Here is a 9877-nt window from a genome sequence, read left to right as displayed (position 1 = left end):
TGTCATGGAACACTTTATGTACAAACTATCGAATGGGAAACTAATTTGCTCTGTAAACTGTCACCTAAAGCACAATAAAAGTTAAAAAAAGAAAGAAAGAAAAGCAAAATTGATACATTGGGCATCATCAAAATTAAAAACTTTTGCTCTGGAAAAGACCCTGTTAAGATAATGAAAAGATAAGCTACAGAGAACTTCCAAAACTCAAAAGAAAAACAGAACAAGACAAATTAATTAGAAGGTGGGCAAAAAACATGAAGAGACATTTCACCAAACAGGATATTAAAATGGCAAATAACCATATGAAAATATCTTCAACTCATTAGCTATTAGGGAAACACAAATTAAAACCACAATCAGTTATCACTACACACCTATCAGAATGGCTAAAGAAATAGTGACCAACACAAAATGCTGGTGAGGATGCGGAGAAACTGGGTCACTCACACGTTGCTGGTAGGAGTGTGAAATGGTACGGACACTGTGGGAAACAGTTTAGCAGTTTCTTAAAAAATTAAACACGCTCTACCATATGATCCAACAATCATACTCCGGGCATTTATCCCAGAGAAATGAAGACTTATGTGTACGCAAACACCTGTACACGAATGTTCATAGCAGATTTATTTGTAATAGTCGAGAACTGGAAACAACCCAGATGTCCTTCAATGGTTAAAGAAACTGTGGTACATCATACCATGGTTACTATTTAGCAATAAAAAGGAACTATTAATACATTCAACAACCTAGATAAATCTTCAGAGAATTATGCTGAGTAAAAAAATGCCAATCCCAAAAGGTTACGTACTGTATGCTTCCACTTATATAAAACCAAAACCAAACCCCTTGCCATCGAGTCGATTCCAACTCATAGTGACCTATAGGACAGAGTAGAACTACCCCATAGGGTTTCCAAGGAGTGGCTGGTGGATTCGAACTGTTGACATTTTGGTTAGCAGACAAGCTCTTAACCACTGTGCCACCAGGGCTCCTCCACTTATATCAGAATCTTGAAATGACATAATTATAGAAATGAAGAACAGACTGGTGGCTGCAAGGGGTTAAGAAGGGGACTGAGAAGTGGGTGTGGCTATAAAAAGGCAACATGAAGGTTCTTCGTGGTGATGGAAATGTTCTGTATCTTGATTGTATCACTGTCACCGTCATGATTGAGCAAGATGTTACCATTGGTGGAAACTGGATAATGGGTATAGCAAAACAAATATCACACAATGTTATCATTTATTAATCCTGTATGGTGGTTACATTAGCATTAAGATCATACAGATATAATAGTATAGAGTGGATACCCTGGCTTACAAAGTATTTGAGTTATGACAAACCTCACCTACCACCCTCAGTGTATCTGGAACATTCCATCTTCCTGGGAGGAAGTTAAGGGAAAATGCATGCAGGGGCTATGGAAAAAAATTGCTGAGTTGTGTGTACTTGCTCTAAGCTTTTGATCCTGATAATATGATGTAAGAAATTGGTGGAAAAATCACCCATATGGCAAGAATGCCGAATTTAGAACTTGATGTTGCAGATGTGGAACAGCTCCTAACCACAAAGAAGAGGAATTGACAGATCAGACTTAACGGATTTTGAAGAAGAAAGAAATGCTGAAGAAGAAAGAAATAATGAGGAAGAGAAAGGAGATAAGATGTCAAAAAAATTTAAATGAAAGGATTAGCTAGAATTTTTTTCTAAACTAAATCAGGGGCTTCAGTTGCTTGAAAACATGAACCCAAACGCTGATCACTTTGCTAAAGTCGATAGGCAGATTCGGGAAGCAGTGAGATGTTACCATGAAATATATGAAGAAAAAAAGAAAAGGACCACACAGACAACTCTCACTAATTTTCTGACTAGAAATGCCATCCCCATCCCCAGGGATAATCCAGATGATCCAGAACCTTCCACAAGTGGAGTTATTACTACAGCTGACAAAATGTCAATATTGTCCAACTCTCCTTCATCATGGGAATAAACTTTTATGATTTGTGTATTTTTTTATCTGTGTATTAAAATATATCTGTAAGTTTACATGTAATGTTTCTTCCAAAGACAAATAAAGATTGGATTTATAAAGATAATGATAATAAAAGGCAGTAATAATAAAAACTGAAAAAAAAATGAGGTATTCGACTTATGTCAGAACCAACTTACAGGGGGAATGGAACCCCATTGTAAGTCGGGGTCTACCTGTATAAAAAACAAACTAACTAAAAAACAGTTGCTGTCCAGTCAATTCCGACTCATGGCGACCCTATAGGACTGAGTAGAACTGCCCCATAAGATTTCCAAGGCTGTAATGCTTACAGAAACAGACTGCCACATCTTTCTCCCTCGAAGTAGCTGATGGGTTCAAACCACCAACCTTTGTTAGCAGCTGAGCGCTTTTAACCATTGTGCCACCAGGGATCCTTTTAGTAATCAAGGAAATGGAAATCAAAAGAATTTTTTATTCATTGATTTTTTTTGGTACAATTTTTCATCCATTGATTTTGCAAAAATTAAAAAGGTTGAGGACATTTGACAAGAGTGTGAGAAGCAAGCATTCTGGAACACTGCTAGTAGGTCTGTAAATTGGTGCAAAGTTTTTGAGAGGGCAATTTTGTGATCTCTTATCAGTAAAACTACGTCCTACTTTTTAGAAAATGTACAAGAATTTTTATTGCAGCATTATCTGTAAGGACAAACAATTGAGGGGCAAGCTAAATATTTTTCACCAGAAAAATGGTTAAAAACATAAGGTACATTGATATAATGGAAAATTGTTACTGTTAGAAAAATGAGGTTAAAAACTTTTTATTTTTCTTTTTTTGTGTGATTCCATTATTTTATTGTTGTACATTAAGTGAAAGTTTACAATTCAAGTTAGTCTCTCATACAAAAATTTATATACACATTGTTATGTGACCTGAGTTGTTCTCCCAGTACTGCGACAGCACACTCCTCCTTTCCACCCCTGATTCTCCATGTCTATTCAACCAGCTCCTACCCCTCTCTGCCTTCCCAACTCACCTCTGGACAGGAGCTGTCCATTTAGTCTCATGTATCTACTTGCACTAAGAAGCACACTCTTCACGAGTATAGCCTCATGTCCCATAGTCCAGTCTAATCTTTGTCTGAAGAGTTGGCCTCGGGAGTGGTTTTAGTTCTGGGTTGACAGAGAGTCTGGGGGCCATGCTTTCTGGGGTTCCTCCAGTCTCAGTCAGACCATTAAGTCTGGTCTTCTTATTAGAATTTGAGTTCTGCACCCTACTTTTCTCTTGCTCCATCAGGGACTGTCGTGTTCCCTGTCAGGGCGGTCATTGGTGGTAGCCAGGCACCATCTAGCTCTTCCGGTCTCAGGCTGATGCAGTTTCTGGTTTATGCGGCCCTTTCTGTCTCTTGGGCTAATACTTTCCTTGCGTCTATGGTGTTCTTCATTCTCCTTTACTCCAGGTGGGTTGGGACCAATGAATGCATCTTAGATGGCCCGCTCGCTAGCTTTTAAGACCCCAGATGCCACTCACCAAAGTGGGATGCAGAACATTTTCTTAATAAACTTTGTTATGCCAATTGACCTAGATGTTCCCTGAAAGCATGGTCCCCAGACCCCTACCCCTGCTACTCTGTCCCTCGAAGTGTTTGGTTGTTTTCAGGAAACTTCTTAGCTTTGGTTTAATCCAGTTGTACTGACTTCCCCTGTAGTGTGTGCTGTCTTTCTCTTTACCTAATTCATGTCTACTATCTAATTAGTGTATAACCCTCTCCCTCCCTCCCCATCCTCATAACCATCAAAGAATGAAAAACTTTCTTGACGGGGAAACTGAATGCATTTCCACTAAACCTCCCTCCCTAAGGCCAAATGAAAGCAATTGAGAAATCGTGAGGCAGTCACAATCCCAAATCGCTAACGACCAAGAAAAGTTGCCAAATACAGTGAATATGGATGAAATCCAGGAAGGCCACAAGGGCTGGCCCTGACCTCTGCCAATCTCATGCTGAGTGCAGAACTCTCCAAAACGGGAATAAGTAGGAGTGGGACCTTGGACCTGGGGGTGCAAATGGTTTGTGCTGGACTACTAACCTAAAGGTTGGCAGTTGGAACCCACCCAACAGCACTGCAGCCTGGTGATCTGGCGGAGTCCCTGAAGATTACCCTATGGAGCTATTCTACTCTGCAACATATGGAGTTGCCATGAGTTAGAATTGATTCTATGGCAACAGGTTTGGTTTTTTGGTTTTTGAAGTCATATGCGGGCCGGCCACTGGGGAATCAGAACCCCTGTCCAGAAACTAGCCATCGCCAGATAGGGCAGCAGTGTAGACGTGCATGTGCGTGAATTTCTGGGAGGGTACCAAACCCAAACCCTGGTGCCAAGAAGTCACCGACTCATGGTGATCTCCATAGTGTTTTCTTGGCTGTAATCTTTACAGAAGCAGGTTGCCAGGCCCTTCTTCCGCAGAGCCACTGGGTGGGTTCCAACCAGTAGTCCACTGCAAACCGTTTGAACCACCTGGGGACCTGGGAGGATACAGACCTGATTCATAACTGTAGTCACCTCTAAGGAGTGGATGGAGTTTGGGAGCAAAGGAGAAGTGGTAAAGAAAGACCTTGGCTCCTTGAATTCTTTTTTTTCAAGGATAAATTCCCGCATTGTGTCAGTATTTCAAAGTTCCATTTTTAAACATAGAAGCAAACTAAGAGTGGCAGATGTCATGCCGATGAAAATTATGGATCTAAGGTTCAAATCCTGCCTCTGCTCGAAATTCGCTCCTCAACCTCTAAGAAATCGCCTTAGTTTCCTCCTCTGTAAAAAGGTAATAATCATCACCAGTCGCCTGGCCGGGACGAGAGTCAACGGAAAAGAATTTTGCAATTTTGGGGCCCTCAACTGGGTAAAAGCTGCGCCCCAATCAGGAACTGCCGCTCCAAGACCGCGGGGCACCTCGGGATTTGTAGTCCACCCCGCCGAACTCGCGGTCCCGGCAGGCCCCGCGGCGGCGGCAGGGATACGTGGCGCGGCCGACTGCGGCTGTTACGGGCAAGATGGCTGCGAAGCAGGACCAGTGTGTTGTTGGGCCTGGGCCTGGAGCCGGGCTGGGCAAGGTGGTGCGGGCCCTCCTACTGCTACTGTGTTTTGCAGCCCGCAGCGGCGCGCTCTACTTCCACATTGGGGAGACGGAGAAGAAATGCTTTATTGAGGAGATTCCGGACGAGACCATGGTTATAGGTGCGGGGGGAGGAGGGGAGTTTGGAAGAAGACCGCGGTCTTGACTTGGGGGTTCTGGGAGAGTCAGGTCTCGAGACCCGAAGGAGCGGACCTCGCAGTGTCCTGGCGGCCGCGGGCCCAGAGCCACCTCGTGCTTTTCTGACCAGGGCTCTCCCCGTTTCCCTCCAGGAAACTACCGGACGCAGCTGTATGACAAACAGCGAGAGGAATACCAGCCGGCCACCCCCGGGCTTGGCATGTTCGTGGAAGTCAAGGACCCGGAGGACAAGGTGAGCCTGCCCTTACCCCGCCAAGCCCTGCGTCCCGCACTTCAGTGCCGGGCCAAGCAGGTGCTGGTACTTCCCCGCCTAGTTTCCGCATCTGCTAAAGTGGGGAAAGACAGTTGCTGTTGTGGGAAGAGCCTGGATTTTCATTCCAGGCCAAACTTCAGCTGTTACAGTGCTAGCTGCTCCTCTCAACTTCTTACTGACTGCTACATGATTTCATAAAGTCCGTTACTTTTCTTGACCCATTTTCTTGGTCAGTGAAATGTAAATACAACTATCTTTTAGGTATAATGGGTAGACTAACTCCAGTGATGGAGAGGGAAGGATTTTTGTCACCTTTAAAGCTGTGATGTCTAGACTTTGGAGTTTTAGGAACAGGGTACTTCCCAAAAAGAATGAGCAGCTTTTAATTTTGACAGATAAGTTTATTAAAACAAAACAAAAAACTCGCACAAAACCCTTGGGCTGTCACCTTTTGTTTTAGTCATCTAGTGCTGCTCTAACAGAAATACCACGAGTGGATGGTTTTAACATAGAGAAGTTTATTCTCTCATAGTCCTGTAGGCTACAAGTCAAAATTCAGGGTGTCAGCTCCAGGGGAAGGCTTTCTCTCTCTGTCAGCTCTGGAGGAATGTCCTTGTGATGCATCAGTCTTCCCGTGGTCTGGGAGCATCTCAGCGCAGGAACCTCTGGTCCAAAGGACATGCTCTGCTCCTGGCACTGCCTTCTTGGTGGTATGAGGTTCCCATGTGTCTCTGGTCGCTTCTCTCTTTTATATCTCACAAGAGATTGGATTAAGACACTAATCTTGTAAACCTCATCAGTATAACCTCATCGCAGTGATGGAATTTACAGCACATAAGGAGATCACATATAACCTTATCATAGTGATAGAGTTTACAACACATAAGGAAATCACATCAGATTACACAATCATACGATATTGGGAATCATGACCCAGCCAAGTTGACAGATATTTTTGGGGGACACAATTCAATGCATGACAACTTTCATTAAAAAAAAAAAAAAAAAAGACAGTTGCCCACCAAAAGAGTTAGAAGGCCTTGAGGTACTAATAAAGAAAAGCCCTTCCCAGCAGGGGTCACCTGATAACCAGCATCTCCACACAAGCCCCAGCGGTTCTTAGACAAGCATTTGGCAACTACTGCTGAACAGCTTCGGAACTTTTGGTGTTGGAAGGTGCTTCAAGCTCTGCTTGTCAACTTTTATGGCACCCAGGGCCTTAAGCACCATTTCCTTCCTACCCCACCTCTAACACTCCACTGAAGCCCCTTCCTTTCCTCCAGGTCATCCTGGCCCGGCAGTATGGCTCCGAGGGCAGGTTCACTTTCACCTCCCATACCCCCGGCGAGCACCAGATCTGTCTTCACTCCAATTCCACCAAGTTCTCCCTCTTTGCTGGAGGCATGCTGGTAAGTGGACCCATGTGGGACTAACAGTTCTCAGCCTCTAGCCCTGATCAGGACTGGGGACTGGTGGTAGTGTGGGTGTGAGATGAGTATGTAGGATTTCACGTCTGCTAAGAAGATTGGCTTTTCGGTGGGCATGCGGGGCATGGTTGCTGAGCTCATTGTATATCCCTGTGTCAGAGCATCAGCCAAGGCTTATTGTTCCTGTCTGTATGGCCAGAACCCCACAGGGCTGGACACTGAGGAGACCACAGTTCGTGTTGGCTAAACGAACAGTGGAAAAAAGTTGGGAGATCAGCTGTCAGTCCTGGCAGGAGGATGGAGCAGGGCAACTTGATTCCGCTGATCTCCCTTATCTGTCCCCAGAGAGTTCACCTGGACATCCAGGTGGGTGAACATGCCAATGACTATGCAGAAATTGCTGCCAAAGACAAGTTGAGTGAGTTACAACTACGAGTGAGACAGCTGGTTGAACAAGTGGAGCAGATCCAGAAAGAGCAGAACTACCAGCGGGTGAGTGATTGAGCCAGGAGCGGTGGGCTTCTTCTCAGAAGCTGCGCACTGACTCACTTGGGAGAGTCATCATGAAGCCCCAAAAGGACTTACTTGTGCATCTTTACCACTTCATTGCAGTACTAGAAGGCTGGGGGGAGATTATTGACTCCATTTTGTTATTGAGGACACGCCTCTAAGAGGCTGTTAAAACACGGTGTGAGCCAAACAAAATGCACATATAGGCCAAATCCAGCTCCCGGGCCACCAGTTTGCAACCTGTGCACACAGTCTTCAAGGTGCTGTTTGGGAGACCTGAGCAGAGAGCTCAGAGCGTGTCCACTCCTGAGTGCTCCAGGACAGCACTGTCCCGTGGGGTGATGCCACAACTTCTTCTCTTCCAGGCACCAGGGCAGGACCAGGTGGGGCCTGTACCTCACAGATGAGGAACAGATTTAGGATAATGAAGGGGTTGCCTGTAGTCATCTGGCTGGTTAGGGGTGAAGATAGTCCCCAAGTGACTCCTGTCTCTACCCAGGTGATGTGGCTTTTTGCAGGCACTTGGCTAGAACCTGGGCAAAGCTGGCCGGCCCTGGACATCCTCGGGGGCTGGGAACCCAGCAGCTCTAGCAGCCTTGGTTGGGGCCCAGCCAACTCAGGCTCCCTTTCTGTTTTCCCCTCCCACAGTGGCGGGAGGAACGCTTCCGGCAGACCAGCGAGAGCACCAACCAGCGAGTGCTGTGGTGGTCCATCCTGCAGACCCTCATCCTCGTGGCCATCGGCGTCTGGCAGATGCGGCACCTCAAGAGCTTCTTTGAAGCCAAGAAGCTCGTGTAGCCATCCCAGGCCTTACAGGCCATCCTTCTTCCCTGGCTGGGGGAGAAAGGACCTCCTGGAACTGATTTCTCTCTGGCAGGAGGACTATTCCCAGCCCTGGATGCTTTGGAGGGGCAAGGGGCTGCAGATACCCTTAAGCACAAGCTGAGGGCAGCAGCTTGGCTGGCTGATACTTAGCAGGTAGTGGGGCAAATGCCTGCCTCCTCCCCTGGGCTCTGGGCTCTGTCCAGTAATCACCCAGGGGCTGGTGAAGCCCCTAAGAGCCCCATTGACGCCTCAGAGTCACAGTGTTACTGATCAGGGATGTGGACCTACTGTCTGGGGTTCAACGGGTGGGGGTGGGGTGGGGGTGGGGGCAAGCCAGTCTTCTGTCTTCCTTTGCTAACTGGGGATTTTGCACAGGTTGAGGCATGACTGTGAGTTTCTACCACCTCGGTATGCTCACTGTTCCCTGCTTCACCCTAGGCCCAGCCTGCTGATCCAGGGTGTGTGTATCAATTGAGAGGGTGGGAGGGGCGGCCATGTGGAAAAGTGGGCCTGAGGTTGACCCCAACTTCTTCACATGCTTTGTCTTTTTTGGGGTTAGAGGAACTTTGGGGTCAAATCAAGCAGGCCTTGGTGCTGGTTGGGGATGGGTCTTGCAGGATCTTAGTTACTGATTTCATTTTCAATAAGTCTAGGTTTGTTAACATTGGGTTTCCTAATAAAAAAAAATTGACTTCTTGTCCACTGTAAAGTTATTCTGTAGCCAGTGGGCACAACACTGAGGTGCTTCAGACAACATCACTTCTCTCAGTGGGCAAAGACTTCACATTTCAAGATGAATCCCCATCCATGAATTTCATTCTTTCCATTCTCTCCATTCCTTCCTGTATGGAATAGTGGGCTTGCCTAAGACCACCTAACAGGTGAATTGAGTTGGGCCTCAAATCCACACCATTTCCTCTGTACCAGCTCACTTGTGAGGTGCTCCCCCCGGCCCAGAGTCAGTGGACAGAGTCATTGTGGGTGCTGCAGAAAGGTGCCAGTAAGGGAAGGTGGTGTGCACTGAGCAGAGGAGTGCTGCGGGTGTGGGAAGGACGAGTCCCTGGGCTGTTGGGGTGAGGATATTGATGGCCTTAAGCAAGCAAGGGGCTTCAAGGAACTTGAAGGAGAGAGGATTCTGATGGAAGGAGAAGGGAGGGCAGTGATGGTTAGAATTAGAGGTAATCAACTGGTATGAAGATGGTTGAACATTATGTTTCAGCTGGGGAGAGGGTTGTGAGGAAACTGGAAGGGAGGGTTGGGTTAGAGTTGGAAGAGCCTTGGGCCCCAGTAGGAGTGGAAGGAACCCCCTGAAGATACAGTTATGTGGAGGTTACTCTGGATATAATGTGCTAGTAGCGTCAGAAGTCCTGTAACTTCACCAAGAGGGAGGAGAACCATCATCAGTCCAAAGCTGATTCCTATGAAGTGGAGGTCAGACGTGCCTCCTCTCTCCAGCCTTTTTACCATTTCTGACACCAGCCACCTCCCCACTGCACTCTCTACTTCTTTGCTGGGTTTGGTAATTCGTTGCAATAACCACACACAACTCGAAGACCTTACTCAGTTATGGGGTTTATTGACGAAGTAATAGGCTACAATT

General features: G+C 46.3%; 1 protein-coding gene across 1 annotated transcript; it reads left to right on the top strand.

Annotated features, from left to right (window-relative positions):
- The first annotated feature begins 5029 nt into the window (after nt 1–5029).
- TMED9 (transmembrane p24 trafficking protein 9) lies at nt 5030–8567 on the top strand. The gene is made up of 5 exons (XM_004371137.2): nt 5030–5225; nt 5394–5494; nt 6799–6924; nt 7288–7434; nt 8101–8567. Exons 1-5 carry the CDS (start codon nt 5042–5044, stop codon nt 8248–8250), a joined length of 708 nt encoding a protein of 235 aa, XP_004371194.1. The 5' UTR covers nt 5030–5041; the 3' UTR covers nt 8251–8567.
- The last annotated feature ends 1310 nt before the right edge of the window (nt 8568–9877 follow it).

This window comes from Trichechus manatus, unplaced genomic scaffold (genome assembly GCF_000243295.1).
Source record: "Trichechus manatus latirostris isolate Lorelei unplaced genomic scaffold, TriManLat1.0 scaffold00011, whole genome shotgun sequence".
Lineage (NCBI taxonomy): Eukaryota > Metazoa > Chordata > Mammalia > Sirenia > Trichechidae > Trichechus > Trichechus manatus.
The sequence above is the reverse complement of the archived record's forward strand: the minus strand, read 5'-3'. Positions and strand labels throughout refer to the sequence as shown.